Genomic DNA, 19,427 nt, shown 5'->3' with positions numbered 1-19,427 from the left:
CGAGTCCCGCAGAGGAGCTCGTGTGCAGGAGCACGTACAGCATGTGTGTTTCAATGTACATGTGGGAGAAGACAGAGAGAGGAGGAGGGGAGGGGATGTGTGTGTGGAGACAAACATCACTGTCTTAAGGCTTCTTTTTTACTTTTTACGCCTCCTCTGAGACGTCTCTGTGTCGGGGACGAAGTGAAGCGGACTCCAAGAGTGTGGGAGGGTAGAGGGGGGGAGGCGGGGGAAAGGGGGAGGGGTCCTCTGTCTTGTCTTCACACTCTCGTGGTCGGCGGCCGGCGTCGAAGAGCCGCCCGCGTTAATAGTTATTATGGATGATCCCTGGTGGCAGAGACAAGTGAGGCCATCACACACGTGAGGAGGACACAGAGAGGGACAGGGGGGGGGGGGACAACAAGGCTACATTTGCTACTTATTGTAAAATACTGATGGACTCTAAAGTGAAACAGCCGTTCCTGTTAAACGCCGTTATACAGTAGAAAATGTCTCGGCACAAAGTTTCGCTTTCACTCGGATCTAAAGGGCAAAGTTAGCAGCTCTCGTCTCCACTTCCTGTTTAACGACCCGGCAGCGGCTCCGCTCTAACTCATGCACGGCTACCGCTCCTTAAGGTTGTTCCTGCGTCCTGCTGCCGGCGGCCATCTTTGTTTTGTCTTTGCCGGGGGGGCATTTAGAGTCACTGGGCGTGGGGGGCTGGCTCGGCTTGCTGCCGGGGGCATGCTTGGCGGGGGAGCTAGGCGTGGCGGGGGCGCCGCAGGGGGAGTGGGACGCTTGGAGGTTCTTCTCGTCTGAAAAAAGCTGTTTAATTACGTCAAAGAAGTTACTCAACGGGCTGCCTACACAGACGGGAAGAAAAGAGAGAGAGAGAGAGGGAGAGAGAGAGAGAGAGAGAGAACAAACAACAGATGAGCAATGGGGTTAACGTGAGGAGAGGAGGAGGAGGTGATGGAGGGATGAGAGGAGGAGTGGAGCTGGAGGAAAGGAGACTCTTGAGCCAGAGGACGGAGAGGAGAGGCGACCCCGACACGGGTCAGATCATGTCCCATCCCAATTATTACCACTGTTATTATTATGACTTTAAAGGCTGAGGTATGAGTGTTTATATGAGGGTCACAGTGAGTCCACGTGGCCTCAGAGTCTCAGTTTCCTCTGCTGGACCGGAGCGCCACCAGGAGCACGGGAGGACAAACATCAGCAGCAGAGGAGCTGGAGGAGAGCAGGAGGCGCTTCAACCATCAAATCTGATTCAAAGTGTGATTCCAGCGTAAAATCAGGGTCTTTTTCTGCACTTACATGCATCAAATAAGTCATTGAGACAGTTTTCATCATGTAACAGCCGGACGTGGCTAACAGTGATTAGCTCGGGGCAGCACGGTGAAGGCATTCAAAGGTCTTTTTTAACCACTAATGCTGCTGAAAATAACAGCAAACCTCTGCAGCAGCATGAGAAGAGTCCCTACACACACAACAAAGAGTCATCAGCGTAGTTAGTGAAGCCAGAGTTTATTAAAGAGTGTTTTAAAGACTTACCTACTGGCCCCTGTACCAGCTCCTCTCATAGTAAAGTCCATTACAGTGGATTACAACATGAGAAGAGTCTGTCAAGACCCAGTTCTGTCAGTACCCTCCTCTCTTCCCTTGTTGTGTGAGTCTGTCTCCCTCTGTCTGTCCTTCCCTGCTTGTGTGTGTGTGTTCATGTTTGTCTAGGTCCGGTAGGCGTTTCCCCCCCAAGCTGCAGCCTGTTACGCTGATCACCTGTGCCACTACTTATACCTCGAGCTGACAGGCATGCAGCGCCGGACCGTTGTAGACCCTTTACTGGTAAAACTCTTCCCCCCGGACTGGAATCCCCTTTCTCGTTGTGGTCATCACGCTCCCCGTCGTTAAGTATACTAATCGTGTTCCCGTTTCCCGTCCTACTCCCTGACCTTCCATCGTCTCCTCGTTCCTGTTGTTCCCGTGATCGTCTCGTTAGTCATAGTATCTTTTTTCTCTGTAGTGTTTTTGCGTTTGTCTGTTAATATTATTAAACGTGTTGTTCGTACTTATACTTCGTGTCCGTGTCTGCATTGGGTCCACCATTTTTGTGTTATACCTGAACCAAAGCACCAACGTGCTCCTTCCTTTGGGATTGACTTTGTTAATCCACTGTAATGGACTTTACTATGAGAGGAGCTGGTACAGGGGCCAGTAGGTAAGTCTTTAAAACACTCTTTAATAAACTCTGGCTTCACTAACTACGCTGTTGCTGCTTTGTTGTGTGTGTAGGGACTCTTCTCATGCTGCTGCAGAGGTTTGCAGTAAATTTTCTGCAGCATTAGTGGTTAAAAAAGACCTTTGAATGCCTTCACCGTGCTGCCCCGAGCTAATCACTGTTAGCCACGTCCGGCTGTTAGCCACTCTCCTGGATTTGATGTATGTAAGACAAAGACCATGGGATGATTTTTACACTTTAAGTGTCGTTAAATGTTGTGAAATCATCAAAGCAAACTTGTAACTATTTGCAACGTGCAGGTCTGAAAACCTGCGGAGTCTCGTTTGTGCATCATCTGCATAGAAATGACTCCGCTCTTTAGCTAGTTCACATTAGCAGTGACGCTAACCGTGAATGCTTGTCTGTGGTTCGTGTGCGTAACCTCCTCTGCTCCTCCTGCTGACGGTGGTCGAACGTCTCCCAGAGCTCCTGTTAACTCTCCGTCGTATCAACATCCATCACAACAACATCCAACATCCAACATCCCGTTAAGACAAAAGGTTCTTTGTGCTTCAAAAACAGTCGTGAGTGAATAAGAGCATGCAACAGTTACAGCACACAACGCACATTAATACACAATCACTTTGTTAGTCCAACAGTGTCGTCCCTTCAGTGATGTAACTTCCTGTTTGCTTTGTGAACACTTACCATTACGCCCCTTTAACAACGAGCACAGTGACGTGTGCGTGTCTGATATTTGGCTCCAGTGATTTCAAATATGGAAAGTTCAGGAGGAGAATCAAGCAGCATGCAGAGTTACTGTGCCACACACACACACACACACACACACACACACACACTCACACACACTGAAATATACACTTGGAATTGAGTCGTTTAGTTTTCCTGTCGAACTGTTAAAGAAGGAAACGCTGCAGATACGCGATTAAGGTCGGAAACGTTCTGTTATTAAAGATATCAACAGTTTTACAGCTCTTCTTTCTCAGATGAGTGACACGACGACGCTCGCACACACGAACGACGTGACTCCTGAGATACCTAAGGGCGCACTCACACTGTTCCTCCGTCCCGTGCCCAAACAGGTTTTACGCTAAAGTCTGGTTCCTTTGACCAGTGTGAGTGCAACCGTACCACGTCTAGGAGCGGCACGCTTGCCGTCCACGGCCCGTTTGGGAGAGGTGGGCTTTAGTAAAGCACGTTTGCACGTGTACGAGCACGAGCGTGCGCACGTGTACGAGCACGAGGCCTACGGCGGTGCTGAGGTCATTTCCTGTGCGCCTGTTGGGACGTAGAAAAAAGAAGTAGGGACCATGCACGGACATTTCAAACAATGGCGGTGAAAGGTTCACGTTGGTGTGATGCGGAGGTGGAGTGTTTACTGCAGATTTGGTCGATGAAAAGATTCAAAAACAGTCGACAAGACGCACAAAAACTCCGAGGTCTACGGAAAGATCTGGAAACAAAGCCACGCATCGCCATGACGTCATCAATGCGTGTGACGTGTTACGGCGTGATGACGTATAGGCAGCAAGAAGCATTCTCCGAGGCCCAGGTAGAGTGAGTACAAACGGGCCTGGAGGGGGGGACAAGGACCCTAAAGCACGGGGCACGGGACGGAGGCACAGTGGGAGGGCGGCCTTAGCTTCTACAATAGTTGCGTTTATGAAACCATGTCTTCATTGCAACGTTGTCGTGTCTGGATCCAAAACAACGCAGGACGATGAGCAGACAACTTTTAAAATGCTTGTTCTGTGAATCAAGTCTGGTCTGATCAGGGCGCCGCAGGCAGCCATTTACGTCTTTGCATTGACTTTGTGTGTAAATGCACTACGCAGAAAAGCTCGCTGCGCGTTCGGTGTGAACACGACGTTTCTGCAATTTTAATTTTCTAGAAAGTGTCAATTTATCTGTAAAAATTACAGATTAAGATATTTCTAAAGAAAACTGTATTTGTTTACACTTTTAAATGACTTGTTATGGTGAACATATACTTTTTGTAGCTCACACTCACACACACACATGCGCACACACACACATGCGCACACACACACATACACACACACACACACACGCACACACACGTTAGTGCAGACAGGGTGTGTTGGTGCCAGGCCTCCGGGACGTTGCCAGTGTGTGTTAAAAGCCAGAGTTAAGGTGTTTTAGCCGGGAGCTCCCGGTCGCTCTGGGTCTTACCACGCTTGGAGGATTTACCGGGCAGAGAGGCTGAGCGCTGAGAGCCATCTGAGAGCAGAGGACAGTGTCAGCAACACCAGCCGACGCACCGAGGCCCAGCGTTCATCATCACCATCATCATCATCATCACCATCATCATCAGCTGACGTCAAACATCAGCAGCACACCGGCTCAAACGTCACACTGGGGTTTAAAGGGTCGCTGCAGACACGGTGAATGTTCAGCCCCCTCTCTTGTTTTTTGACTAAGTCCTGTTTTCTCTAGATGACTTAGAGCGGATTATTATTCTGACATCGTCACTCGTCACGTCGTCACTCATTCAGACTCCTGAAACTGACGTCCAAGATGACAAAAACTCATTAAGGTTAATCGAGTGATGCTTGGATCCTCTGCAGAGAGCGCGTTAACCTTAACGGAGACCTTACGTTTAACTTACATAAACAGTCCTTTCAGTAGCTGCAGCAGAAATAATCTGTCACCAGCAACAGTCATTTAAACCGACGCCTGAATGTTTGGCGCTAAAGGGGCCTTCACGTGATCAGCACGGTTCGATTCCAGTCGCCTACCACTCTCTGCAGAGCGATAGAGCGACGTCGCGCCTGTGAGAGAGAGCGACAGAGCGACAGAGCGTCTGTGAGAGAGAACGACAGAGCGACAGAGCGTCTGTGAGAGAGAACGACAGAGCGACAGAGCGTCTGTGAGAGAGAGCGACAGAGCGTCTGTGAGAGAGAGCGACAGAGCGACAGAGCGTCTGTGAGAGAGAGCGACAGAGCGTCTGTGAGAGAGAGCGACAGAGCGACCGAGCGTCTGTGAGAGAGAGCGACAGAGCGACAGAGCGTCTGTGAGAGAGAACGACAGAGCGACAGAGCGACAGAGCGTCTGTGAGAGAGAGCGACAGAGCGACCGAGCGTCTGTGAGAGAGAGCGACAGAGCGTCTGTGAGAGAGAGCGACAGAGCGACAGAGCGTCTGTGAGAGAGAGCGACAGAGCGTCTGTGAGAGAGAGCGACAGAGCGACAGAGCGTCTGTGAGAGAGAGCGACAGAGCGTCTGTGAGAGAGAGCGACAGAGCGTCTGTGAGAGAGAGCGACAGAGCGTCTGTGAGAGAGAGCGACAGAGCGTCTGTGAGAGAGAGCGACAGAGCGACCGAGCGTCTGTGAGAGAGAGCGACAGAGCGTCTGTGAGAGAGAGCGACAGAGCGTCTGTGAGAGAGAGCGACAGAGCGTCTGTGAGAGAGAGCGACAGAGCGTCTGTGAGAGAGAGCGGCAGAGCGACGGAGCGACAGAGCGCTAAATGGGGATTTCACATGATCAGATTTTTGTGCTGGGCTCAAAGCGAGGTCGGGCGCAGAGACCCAGTTAGCGGCTAAATCAACGTTAGCATTGTAGCAACCGTTAGCTCGTAAGCTGCCTCTTCACAAACCTGCTGTGATACTGATAAACCTCAAGCATTATGTTTGATTCGACTTTAATAGAACGCTAAATAGTTCGGGAAACTCCGACACACACACAATACGTTTTTCCTCCGTCTTTCTAACCGGCTCGATGTCGCTCTCTGGTTGCCTAGGAAACGTAAACGCCACACTCAAAGCTTCTCTCTCATTGGTCGAGCGTTTGAAAGGTCAAAGTTCAACGGATTTGACCTTTGAGCGCGGCGGAGAGCGGAAAGCGACGCAGTTTCGACATTGAGAATGAACGGAACGGCCTGTGCAAAGCGTTTTTAGTGCGTATGTGTAAGAGCCTTAAGGTTACATTTACACATGGAGGGTGATTTTCATAAACGGACATTTTGCCGTCGCACATCCATCTGCTTTTAGAAAATGTTCTAATGCACTAACCCGTGTAAATATGCCGCCAAGAGCACGCCAAACCTGCCGCGGAAAACTCTGGTTTTCTCTGTTTACATGCTGAATTCTCCGTTTGTCTGTAAACCATCGACTCTATAAGAAATGGACGTAGCGTCTCCGTCGGGGTCCGTTCTCTCAACTTGGTCCAATTGTCCTCGCCTACAGGAGTCTCCATCTTATCAGACTTTGACTCCGCCTCATTTCCTCTGACCAAAAAAAGGGCATGTATGTGACGTTGGGGGGAGGGGCGTACGTCCATCTGGCTGACGTTTACCTCCGAGGAGAAGTGAGGGCCAGAGGCTAGCTGTCACTCAAGAGGCCACGCCCCTAATTATTCATAAACTTTAACCTCCACTAAAATAAAAACTAGCCCCTCCCCCTCAGTGTTGTCATGGAGATCTGACCTAAACACACAGACTAGAATGTTCTTTTGTCCTTAAACAGGTTTAATGATGCTGTGTAAACGGCCTGTTTAACATGGGGCTCAATGAGAAACTGCTCTGTTATGAAACCTGCCCTAGTGGACACTCAGAGAACTGACGCTGACGGAGCTTCCTGATTGGATCAAACAGGAAGTCACTGTGGGCGGAGCTTGGGCCACGAGTCGGACTGGACCTGTTTCATAAAGCTTCTCTGTGGCGGACTAATGAAAGACTGTTGTTTAATGGGTGCAGTTTGTCTTGTTTTTGTGTTTAAAACAGGACAGAAACTACGAGTAACAGCTGAACATTCACCCTTTAAAGTCCACACAGGTATGAGCCAACACACACACACACACAGGCACGCACACACACACACACTCACTCACACTCAGGGGTCACGTGTGTGTAGAGCTGTGAGGTTTCATCGATCACATGCAGACTCCGTTTGTTTGTCACTGGATACAGAATTAAACATGCTTTCATTTCAGTATGTCAGCGAACACAAGAGTGTGTGAATGGCAGCTCAGCCAGAACCATCAGGACACACACACACACACACACACACGCACACACACACAGGCAGGCACGCTCACGCACGCACACACACACACACACACGCACGCACACATGCACGCACGCACGCACACACACACGGTTCTGATTGGCTTTTCATTCAGCATGCGAGTCATTCAGTTCATCCAGGAGGCGTTAAAGCTGTGGATGACAGCAAGCAGGGAGGCATGGAGAGAGAGAGAGAGAGAGAGAGAGAGAGAGAGGGAGAGAGAGAGAGAGAGAGAGAGAGAGAGAGAGAGAGAGAGAGAGAGAGAGAGAGAGAGAGAGAGAGAGGGGGAGGGAGAGAGAGAGGGAGGGAGAGAGAGAGAGAGAGAGAGAGAGAGAGAGAGAGAGAGAGAGAGAGAGAGAGAGAGAGAGAGGGAGAGAGAGGTGTGTGGGTCGTGGTCACGTGAACATGTGGAGGGACGGAGCTCCTGATAACTGGTCCCAGTGGCAGTGACTGTATTTGTATATAGTTTATATCAGCGCTAGGACATAACACCTAAAACATTATTATTATTATTATAATAACGTGTATATATATATATTTATTTATATTTATTATCCATCACTAACTGACTAAACTTCCCACTGCACACGTCACAAGTTAAAAAGACCTGACTGCACATTTTTACTGGAGCTGCAACCATTCATCCGTTAATGACGACCGTTAAATTAAACTCCATCGATGAATCATTTTGAGTCATTTTGAAATAAAATAAACCCTAAATTAAAACTCCTCTCATGTTATCTCCTTTACAAATCGACATTTTGAGGATGGGACCGATCCTCGGCCTCTGGTTGCCGTCGGTTACAACCGATGTGTGACATATAAAATGCAAAATGACATGTTTTTAAATAATGCGCTGCTTTAGTCACAGTTAAATATTAATTAACATTAAATATTGTAACAACACTGACAAATGACGTTCTCATCGTCACGCTGAATCTGAATTTACAGGAAACTTCAGGTCTGCTGCAACTTTTTAGTTCCTTTAAATCAAAACTGAAGACTTTCCTGCACTGGAACTTCTGTAAGGGCGCACTTCCACTGTGCCTCCGTACCGTGCCCGAGCACGTGTCACGGCTAAAGTCTGGTTCCTTTGACCGGTGTGAGTGCAACCGTACCACGTCTAGGAGCGTCACGCTTGCCGTCCACGGCCCGTTTGGGAGAGGTGGGCTTTAGTAAAGCCCGTTTGCACGTGTACGAGCACGAGCGTTTGCACGTGTACGAGCACGAGGCCTACGGCGGTTCTGAGGTCATTTCCTGTGCGCCTGTTGGGACGTAGAAAAAAGAAGGAGGGACCATGCGCGGACATTTCAAACAATGGCGGTGAAAGGTTCACGTTGGTGTGATGCGGAGGTGGAGTGTTTACTGCAGATTTGGTCGATGAAAAGATTCAAAAACAGTCGACAAGACGCACAAAAACTCCGAGGTCTACGGAAAGATCTGGAAACAAAGCCACGCATCGCCATGACGTCATCAATGCGTGTGACGTGTTACGGCGTGATGACGTATAGGCAGCAAGAAGCATTCTCCGAGGCCCAGGTAGTGTGAGGACAAACGGGCCTGGAGGGGGGGACAAGGACCCTAAAGCACGGGGCACGGGACGGAGGCACAGTGGGAGGGCGCCCTCAGTGCACTCTGAACATTTGACAGCTCACTTTAAAACCACGGTTTGGTTCCTGTGTGTATTTATTCGGCGTCACTAGATCAAATAAAGGTCGAATAAGTGAAACGTTGCAGCCTCAATTATGACTCTAGATAAGACTTTAAGGCTATAAGACGTTATGTGTGTGTGTGTGTGTGTGTGTGTGTGTGTGTGTGTGTGTGTGTGTGTGTGCTGCAGTTACTCTGCTTCACCACCAGAGGGGACCATTATCAAGTAAATAACCACAGATGCGACAACAGCGACACAGTGAAGTAACGAGGGCGGCCGGAGAACAGTCACTCTTTCTTTTCTTCCATATTTCCATCCTCCATCTTTTCATAGGCAGCCCAAAATATCCCATCACATCAGAGAAGACTTTAAAAACGCATATAATCTGAGATCTTCACGCCTCCCTCCCTCTGTCAGACTCAGACGTAGCAGCCAATCAACTCGTCTGGCTGAGTAAACACGCGTCTGCCCGTGACGTTGTGCTGAGTCAGACGCTGCTGTCTGAGGAGGTGAGTTACACTTTGATGTACGGCTCCTGAGTGGCTACAATCAGCGCTGTAACTGCACATTTAGAGCTCATTGAATACCATTACCGTGTCCTGTGTGTGTGTGTGTGTGTGCGTGTGCACGCCATGGCATGTGGCAGGGGCATGCACGTGGAGAGGCAGTGTGCTAAAAGCAGTGTGCCGAGCCGAGCGGGTCCGAGCCGAGGTGGGCCGCGGGTGTGGCTGTGCTGTGAGGAGTGCCAGGATGCCGGGGGGGGGGAGGGAGGCTGTGAGGGCGTGGAGGAAGAGGAGGAGGGTTGTGGGGGGGGGGGGTTAAGGCGTGGGCGGGACTTACCGGATATCTGGGGCTGGCCGCCGGGCTGGTCGGAGCTGAGCAGCTGCGCCTGGATGGTCTCCACCACACGCTTGAAACGCCGGCTGGGACCTGAAGAGACAACAATCATCAGAGGGCGCCGCGGCTCCAGGGTTCTCACATGTACAGTACGTGATGGCGCTGGTTCCCTGTCCGTGAGAGGGAGCAGTGAGGTGGACGGTTTCCTGTTCTCTCGCCACTTCACTGATGGATTTAAAACGTGTTTTGGCGTTTAAACCCGAAGTAATGACGTCACTCTTAAGGTTCATTTACGCTCTACATTTGGTGAACATACGGACACAGACGCAGCCTTCTGTGCGTCCTCTGCGTCCCTTTCCTCTGTATTTCTGTCGTATCCTGAAAGCTGACGGATGCGTACAGATATGGAGCAAACGCTGCAGTACCACCTGAGATCGTGGGGGAAGTGTCGGGCACCGCACACAAAAAAGTGGCGTGAACATCAGGAGCGAGCGAGTCATCGAAGCCCCGACGGACGTCCTGAAACACTGACAGAGACGTTGGTCGTCACTTTGTCTCATCTGTCAAACCAACGTGTGGAATTCTCAGTCCACACTCTGGGACGTCTTTAGTGTCTCACACACCACCGCCGTCTACAACGCTGCCGCCATTTTGCCTCCTTCTCAACAGACGCAGGGTGGTTATCCTGCAAAACGACTAAGAATAGATGCAAAACCATCACAAAAAGATGCAAAATGACTAAAAATAGATGCAAAACCAGCACAAAAAGATGCAAAATGACTAAAAATAGATGCAAAACCATCACAAAAAGATGCAAAATGACTAAAAATAGATGCAAAACATTACAAAAAGATGCAAAATGACTAAAAATAGATGGAAAACCAGCACAAAAAGATGCAAAATGACTAAAAATAGATGCAAAACCAGCACAAAAAGATGCAAAATGACTAAAAATAGATGCAAAAATGACATTTTGCCTCCTTCTCCACAGACGCAGGAGGGTTCTCTCCTCCATCGTCGCTGTGTTTGTTGTTGATTTGTGTTGTGTTGTGTTTGTAACTTTTGAATGTAAGCGACGCCCTCTAGAGGATGATTTGCTCGAGGTCCGTCCAACGGTGAGCAGCCGCCGACTCTATTTTCCCCCGTAGAAGAAGTAACGTGCGGTGCATGTTGAGATATACGACTGCGTGAAGCGTGCCGTTTCATTTCCATGTGTGTGTTTGTGTAAAGAGCCCAAAATGGCTCCTGTTAAGAGACACGCTTACGACGCAGAGTTTACACTCAAGGCCATTAGTCACGCAGCAGAACACGGGAACAGAGCAGCAGCCAGAGAGTTGAACATGAACCAATCAATGGTGCCGAAGTGGAGGAAGCAACAAGACGACCTGCGGCGAGTAAAGAAGACTAAACAGAGTTTAGAGGGAACAGAGCGAGACGGCTGCAGCAGGAGGACAAACTCCAACAGTGGGTTGTTGAACAGAGAGCAGCAAGTAGAAGAGTCCGTAAAGTATTTTGAGTGTTACTATATTGGTGGTGTGGTGGTTAGCCCTTCTGTGTGGAGTTTGCATGTTGTCCCCGTGTCTGCGTGGGTTTTCTCCGGGTTCTCCGGTTTCCTCCCACAGTCCAAAGACGTGCAGGTGTTCGGTTCATTGATGACTCTAAATCACCCGTAGGTGTGAATGGTTGTCTGTCTCTGTTCGTCTCTATGTGTCCTGTGATAGACTGGCGTCCTGTCCAGGGTGGACCCCGCCTCACGCCTGATGTCAGCTGGGATCGGCTCCAGCCCCCCGTGACCCCGACAGGGACAAGAGGATGAAGATGAACTATATTGTGATTGCACTAACATTGGATTTCCTGTAACAGTATCAGACTGTTGTTTACGTGTTTACTGAACGGAGGAAAAGTGATATAAATGTTGCACTACATGTTAAACCTCGTTGTTGTTAAAAAACAAACTGTGTCAGGAAAATACTACGTCACTGACTTCACCTCGGGAAAATAAGAAAACAGCTGTTTACTCATATTGGGAGTGAACGCAGTCATCAGAAGCTGCAGCTCCATCTAATGGATGCAGACCGTGACCCCAGCCTCCACGGTAGCGTCTGTTCTATGCGCCTTATAATGCGGAAAATACGGTATGTATATATGTATTTCTCGTGGTCGTGCGTTACCTGACAGCAGGGTGAAGGTGACGGAGTAAATGCCGTTGTCCTTGGTGGCGCTCGTGCTCTCCGTGTAGGTGATGTCCACCTGGAACTTCACCGGCTTCTGGAAAACCGTGGGACCGGCTGTGGACTTGTACTCCGCCCGGAAACTGGTCTGAGAGATGACGCTGTGGCTGAGACTGGGGATCTGAGGGGGGGGGGGGAGAGAGAGGGAGAGAGGGGGGGGGGGGGGGAGGGGTGAGGCAGACTCTGAGTCAGCAAACACACAGACAAACAGCTGCTGCGTGAGTTCAGATGGACGTGAGGAAGAGGGACGGGAGCAGAAGGAGACGCCGCTGCACTCCAACACGTCACGGTCGTTCTGCAGCGTCAGCATCAAAGTCAACGCCGCCGACCAGACGTGAACGGACAGCGGCGTGCTGCACGTGACGCCGCTGTCACAAGAGAGATGATTTTTACAAGGTACAGAAATGAGGAGGGTGTGTGATTGTTACCGTGTGTGTGTTGTTTATTTACTTTGTTATTTATGTATCTATGTTATCTTCAGTGCACGTGTGTCCGTGTGTGTGTGTGTGTCCGTGTGTTTGTGTGTATATGTGTGTGTATACGTCCGTGTGTGTGTGTGTCGTCCATGTGTGTGTATATGTGTATATATATGTGTGTGTGTGTGTACGTCTGTTTGTGTGTACGTATATGTGTGTACGTCCATGTGTGTGTGTGTATACGTCCGTGTGTGTGTGTGTCGTCCATGTGTGTGTATATGTGTATATATATGTGTGTGTGTGTGTACGTCTGTTTGTGTGTACGTATATGTGTGTACGTCCATGTGTGTGTGTGTATACGTCCGTGTGTGTGTGTGTCGTCCATGTGTGTGTATATGTGTATATATGTGTGTATATGTGTGTGTATGTATGTGTGTGTGTATATATATATATATATATATGTGTGTGTGTGTTTCTATAGGCAGCTATATCGTCCTCTGTGTTCTCTTCAGTGTGTGTGTGTTTTATATTATAATAATATAAAGAATAATATAATGTTTTATTCAGATAAATATCTTTGTTAGATACAGAACCAGGACAAATGGAAGTTATTATTGTTATTATTGTTACTTTATAGATATAAAAGTTATATTTCAGTCATATTTATGAAAAAAGGGTGAAATCAAATAAGTTTATTCTTCTTCCTTTTCAGAAATGGAAACAGAATTTATACTTTTCACTTTACTTTGTTAAACTTTGTTATTGTACATTTATTTTTCCCTCTGCACATTAATGTCTGATCATTCTGTTCTTTCACATATTCAAAATAAACTAAACTAAACTAAAGTAATGCAGCTCTTGCATCTTATGAGAAACCTGAATTATTTTTAGGTGAGTGAGAACAGTTTGGATCAGGGTCTTGTAGAAAGTGTGCTGTGTTAAACATATGTCCATGTTTTGTCCCCTGGGGTTAAAAACAGAGACAAATATTCATTCACTTCTTCCTTCAGCCACCAGGCTTTGAAATGCTGCTGACAGCTGATGAACACAGGCCGGGCACTGTGCACCTGAGAGCCTTAATGTGTGTGTGCTCGCTCCGGTTCCCTCTGCCGACCTGCAGCACTGACACAGCGGAGTCTGCATGTGTCTTTGTTTCTATGAGACTGAGGCTGCAAACTGAATTCCCCTGTGGGGATGAATAAAGTTGTTTGAATTTGAATTGAATTGAATTGAAAATGATAAAAATGTGCAGTGAAATCATGAGGAGGAGCAGAAACAGCTGGGGTGGATTTATGACCAAAGAGTGGAAAGGAAAGCACAGAGGAGTGTGAGTGAAGTTCATAAACTGCCCTCAGGAGGGCGCTACAGAGCTTCTTAAACAGCCACACATAATGATAAGAGATCATTCAGACTGAATCTAATCACAATATTAAATCCATGAACGCATTCAGGACGTTTCAGAGCTCTGGACTTTTCACCTTTTTACTCGTTCTCTGTGGATTAGACGACGTTTTATTTATTTAATGCGTCTTATTGTGTGTTTTTATGTGATTTTATGTGGTTTTATGTGGTTTAATGTGGTTTTATGTGTGTTATTGTGTGGTTTTATATTGTTTTATGTAATGAAGCCAAACACAAATTGTCAAGAGTCAGTTCTGTCAGTCCCTCCTCTCTTCCTTTTGTGTGAGTTTGTCTCCCTCTGTCAGTGTTCCCCTCTTGTTTCTGTCGTCTAGGTCCGGTAGGCGTGTTTCCTGTTACACTCGTCTGTGGTTTTAACGCTCCCCGTCGATAAGTAGATTTAATCGTGTTTGTTTCTGTTTCCCTGTCCGTCTCCCTGATCATCCGTCGTCTCCTCGTTCCTGTTTCCCTGTAGTGTTTTACCTTTGTTTGTAGTTGTAATTAAACATTTGTTTGTATTTTTATTCCGTGTCCGTGTCTGCGTTGGGTCCTCTCTTTGTGTTATCTCTGAACCGTTCATGACAGAAATTTCCACAACAATAAAGGAAAGATTAAGATTAAGATAATACCAATGAACTTCATTTAAACAGCTGCTTTCAGAACATTAAACGCAGCTCAAAGGACAAAAAACACAAAGACGGTGGTGGAGGAAATGAAACAGAGATACATATTTAATACATCTCATGAAGCCGGTAAAGGGGCGACTGTGGCTCAGATGGTAGAGCGAGTCGGCCGGTGTCTGTAGGTTCGATCCCCGCCCTGTCCTACTTGTGTCATGGTCGTTGCTGTGTCCTATGGCGAGACACTTCACCCACCTCGCCTCGTGTGAATGTGTGTGACTGCCGTATGTTTGAGGAAGGGGTCGTAGGCGCTGATTGGCTGCCACGACCGTGTGCGTATGTGTGATCGAACCTGGACTCTGAAAGGCGCCGTATGGATCAAAGCCTTAATAATAATAATAATAATAATAATAAAGAGTGAGAGAAGGAGGAGGAGGAGACTCACGGAGAGGAAGGCGTGCACGATGTCGGCCTTGATGGAGCTGAGGGGTTTGTCCCGGATCACGATGAAGATCTGCTCCTCCTTCTCCAGGTTGATGAAGTTTCCGAACCACGACTTCTTCGCCAGTCTGAGGACGAGACCACCGCAGGGTTCACGACAGCAGCACAGAGTGTGTGTGTGTGTGTGTGTGTGTGTGTGTGTGTATGTGTGTGTGTGTGTAGGGTTCACGACAGCAGCACATTTACTTTCACAGAGGAGGCAACAGATACGTCTGTGTGTGTGTGTGTGTGTGTGTGTGTGTGTGTGTGTGTGTGTGTAGGGTTCACGACAGCAGCACAGGAAGAGGCAACAGATACATCTGTGTGTGTGTTTGTGTGTGTGTGTTTACATACGTGTGTGTGTGTGTACTGTGTGTATATACTTTATATGTGTGTGTGTATGTGTATATAGGTAGCTATATTGTACTCTGTCTTCTTCAGTATGTGTATATATATATATATGTGTGTGTGTGTGTGTGTGTGTGTGTGTGTGAGAGGACGCTGAAAAACCTTTTCATGACTCGTTATAAAATGTCCATGATGGTTCACGACCTACAACATCAACAGAACTGCATCTACTTCACTCTATGAGCTTATTTACTCTAATTATGGGCACAATCATGACGTTCTCCTTTATTTTTACAGTGAAAACACTGCTTTACGAGCACAGTGACACGTTATTAATGCATATAAGTGCAATAATTGATTATAAATAAACTAATATTTGACTAGTACATCACTAACAATAACTTAATAAACTTATTTCTGGATGCAAAAATGAAAAACAACGCAGCAGCAACACACAGTGAATGCAGCCTACGTAATATTTCATGGTGATTTGTATCCAGAGCCATGAAATATTAAATGTACACTGACTTACTCTATTATTAAAACAAATTCAGACTTTATTCAGACGGAGTGAACTCATTAACCCTCCTGTTGCCCTCAAATGTCACTAACACCGTTTATTCTAGGGCTCAATTTGACCGTTAAACATCTGGAAAATGATCATAATCAATGTGTGACTCAAGTGAAGTCGGGTTCTTTATAAATATCACTGATGTTAAACTGCATGGAGGGATTTCTGTGTGTGTGTTTTAAAGTAACTCTGTTATTTTAAGTGCTATTTTGTGTTATTTGTAACATCTGGAATGAAAGTAACGTCCGTTATCAAGGACAGCAGCATGAATTTGACCTCATATAAGATTTGAATTGTAAAATAAACGATAATAATAATGATGAAATCATCCAGATGATCAAACTGACCCAAAGGAACACAGATGAGACAAGCACATGTACGATAAGAACAATAAAAAATATATATAATCATGATGATTTTAGGGTTTTTATGAGTCGTCCCCATAAAATGAGGAAAAGTCATAAATATAAAGCAAAAACACACAAAAAAAGACGTCGTTATTTAGAGATTTTAAACATTACATGGGGTCAAACTGACCCTTAGGAGGGTTAAACACAACCAATCCCACCACTTTGCCAAACCATTAATGACTTCATGCTCTGTCTTTTCCCCGACTGTGAAGAGCTGCAACGACCTTCTACCAAAGCTGCTGCAGTGATGCACACTTTCACCCCAGGTGTGCATGTTAAGTGTGTGTTTTATGGATGATGTGTGACGGTACTCACTCTGGAGAGGAGTCTGGAGTGAGGCTGGACATGTCTTCCTGGGTGGGAACTGTGGAAACAAAGGTGAAAGGTCACAGAGGGAGGAGGGGGGGGGCGACTCGCTGCTGTCTTTACATGTCCTCTGTTCAAACTGTGCTGATGAAGACGCTTCTTTCTCCACTCAGAGTTATTTCAGCTTGGATAAATCAACCTACTACCGTATTCTCCGCACTATAAGTTGCACCTAAAAACCTCCAAATGTCTCAAAAGCCGACAGTGCTCCTTATAACCCGGTGCTCCTTATATATGGACCAATATTGAGCCACAACAGGTCTCCAACTACGGTGAGCAGCCGCCGACTCTATTTTCCCCCGTAGAAGAAGTAACGCGCGGTGCATGTTGAGATATACGACTGCGTGAAGCGTGCCGTTTCATTTCCATGTGTGTGTTTGTGTAAAGAGCCCAAAATGGCTCCTGTTAAGAGACACGCTTACGACGCAGAGTTTACACTCAAGGCCATTAGTCACGCAGCAGAACACAGGACAAGATGACCTCCCCTGGTCGTCTTGTTGCTTCCTCCACTTCGGCACCATTGATTGGTTCATGTTAAACTCTCTGGCTGCTGCTCTATTCCCGTGTTCTCCTGCGTGACTAATGGCCTTGAGTGTAAACTCTGCGTCGTAAGCGCGTCTCTTAACAGGAGCCATTTTGGGCTCTTTACACAAACACACACATGGAAATGAAACGGCACGCTTCACACAGTCGTATATCTCAACATGCACCGTGCGTTACTTCTTCTACGGGGGAAAATAGAGTCGGCGGCTGCTCACCGTAGTTGGAGACCTGTTGTGGCTCAATATTGGTCCATATAGAAGGAGCACCGGATTATAAGGAGGACTGTCGGCTTTTGAGACATTTGAATGTCTTTAGGTGCAACTTAAAGTGCGGAGAATACGGTTGTTTACCATGAAATGACTGTGTTGTTGACGTTCCCTTTAGTGCAGCTCCATCTAATGGATGCAGAACGTAACCCCAGCCTCGACTGTAGCGTCTGTTCTATGCGCCTTATAATGTGTTGCGGAGAATACGGTACCTACACTGAGGCAGAGCGTGGTAAACGCTCCAGCCCCTGTAATGAGGCGTTATCTGGTCTGTGATGTGTCCAGAAGCAACACTTTGTGAAGCAGGTGAGCCGTTAAACAGCCATTAGGAGCAAAGCGATGATTCGCTCTTATCCCCCTGAGCTACGAGATAAACACGCTCTCGCCGGTTCGATTACCACACAGATAAGAATGAGATCATATCACAGAGATCCCGTCTGAGTAAATCACACACACAAACATCTCTTTCGCGCCCCCCTACCTTGCATTTTCCTGCGGTGGAAGCGCGGCGAGCCCAGGAAGCTGTTCTTGATGGAGTTGAGGCGTGTCCTCCATGGCATGCCCCCGATGGAGGGGCTGGGCGGCGGCGTCGGGCTGGGCGTGCCAGCCGGGCTGTCCTTGGGCGTGTGCACCGGGGTGCCTTTAGGGGTGGGGAGAGGGCTCCCTCTGGGGGAGGGGTGGGGAGTCACCTGCGTGATGGGGACACATTTGCCGTTGTGGTCAGGGTGGAGGTGGTGGCGGCGGCGGGGCGACATAGGAGGCACGGGGGAGAGTGGGATGGAGAGCTTCGGGGGGACAGTGAGGGGAGGGTGGCGTCTCACCCGCGGGCTGTTGGGGATGCAGGGAGCCAGAGGCTGGCAGGGCGTGGAGGGCTCAGATTTGGGGGTGGTGGGGCTCTGGGCCGTGTTGGGGAGGGGGTTGGACCTGGTGGTCTGCAGGGGCCTGTCGGACACTTTGGGCTTGGCGGGGAGGGTCTGCGTGCGGGGGTGCATGAGGGGAGACCCCATCTTTGGCTGATAGGAGTTGTGTGCGCGCGGCCCCACCCCGTTGAGGCGGACCTCGGCGGAGTGGGTGGGGCTGCAGTTGGGGGACTGACACAGGTCCGGGGACTGGGGCGGGATGAAAAACCGCCGGGTGGGCTGCGATTGGTCATGCACCGTGACACATGACGGCAGAGCCGGCCAATGAGAGCGCGAGGCCACAGCCAGAGGAACGCCACATTCCCCCAAAGATCAAAACACAGCAGGAAATAAAAAGGGTGCGTGGCAGATGGAGAGGTGGAGGGGTGGAGAGGTGGAGCAGGCAGGAAGTGGAGCGAGTGCAAGAAAGAAAGAAAGACAGAACATGCGATTAGCATATAGTGATCAGCCAATCAGGAGGCAGCAGTGGAGCATTCATGACGCATTAACAGGAGGGATGCACCGAGATCAAACCCACTTCCTGTCACTGAGACACACCTGGATTCTGATTGGTTCTCCTGTTTCAATGTAGATTTATGTAAATATCAGAGACTGTAAACAAAGATGGACGATTCCTCTCCTCTTCCTCTTAAAGTCGCGCCAAACTACTCGGATACGGGCGCCGCCATGTGGTCATCGCGCAGAGAGTCGTGTCCAGATGGAAAGCGTAGATTTGTTCAAACGTCCCGGTCACTTCAGAGGTTAAAACCCAACCTTAACCATCTCGCAAGACTTTCACAAGTCGTCTAAACTTAACCGTCTCCTTTAGTCGTCTAAACTTAACCGTCTCCTTTAGTCACCTAAACTTAACCGTCTCCTTTAGTCGTCTAAACTTAACCGTCTCCTTTAGTGTCTAAACTAAACCGTCACCTTTAGAGACTAAACTTAACCGTCTCCTTTAGTCGTCTAAACTTAACCGTCTCCTTTAGTCGTCTAAACTTAACCGTCTCCTTTAGTCGTCTAAACTTAACCGTCACCTTTAGAGACTAAACTTAACCGTCTCCTTTAGTCGTCTAAACTTAACCGTCTCCTTTAGTGACTAAACTTAACCGTCTCCTTTAGTCGACTAAACTTAACCGTCTCCTTTAGT

General features: G+C 48.1%; 1 protein-coding gene across 2 annotated transcripts in view; it reads right to left on the bottom strand.

Annotated features, from left to right (window-relative positions):
- Positions 1-612: 612 nt before the first annotated feature.
- The window catches only part of LOC310950790 (serine/threonine-protein kinase BRSK2-like), a gene marked incomplete at both ends in the record, with an annotated part of 149,547 nt that continues 130,732 nt past the window's right edge, over positions 613-19,427 (bottom strand). The window contains 7 exons of one of the 2 annotated variants that reach the window (XM_083918783.1): positions 613-842; positions 4,415-4,462; positions 9,733-9,822; positions 11,901-12,081; positions 14,840-14,963; positions 16,519-16,567; positions 17,860-18,067. In XM_083918783.1, coding sequence (XP_083774909.1) covers positions 613-842; positions 4,415-4,462; positions 9,733-9,822; positions 11,901-12,081; positions 14,840-14,963; positions 16,519-16,567; positions 17,860-18,067 — 930 coding nt within the window. The remainder of the gene's footprint in view (positions 843-4,414; positions 4,463-9,732; positions 9,823-11,900; positions 12,082-14,839; positions 14,964-16,518; positions 16,568-17,859; positions 18,068-19,427) is intronic. The other variant, XM_083918784.1, reaches the window with a different exon arrangement.

The sequence above is a fragment of the Echiichthys vipera genome, assembly GCF_963691815.1.
Source record: "Echiichthys vipera genome assembly, chromosome: 1".
NCBI classification, from domain to species: Eukaryota; Metazoa; Chordata; class Actinopteri; order Perciformes; family Trachinidae; genus Echiichthys; species Echiichthys vipera.
This window is presented reverse-complemented; position numbering and strand designations above follow the sequence as displayed.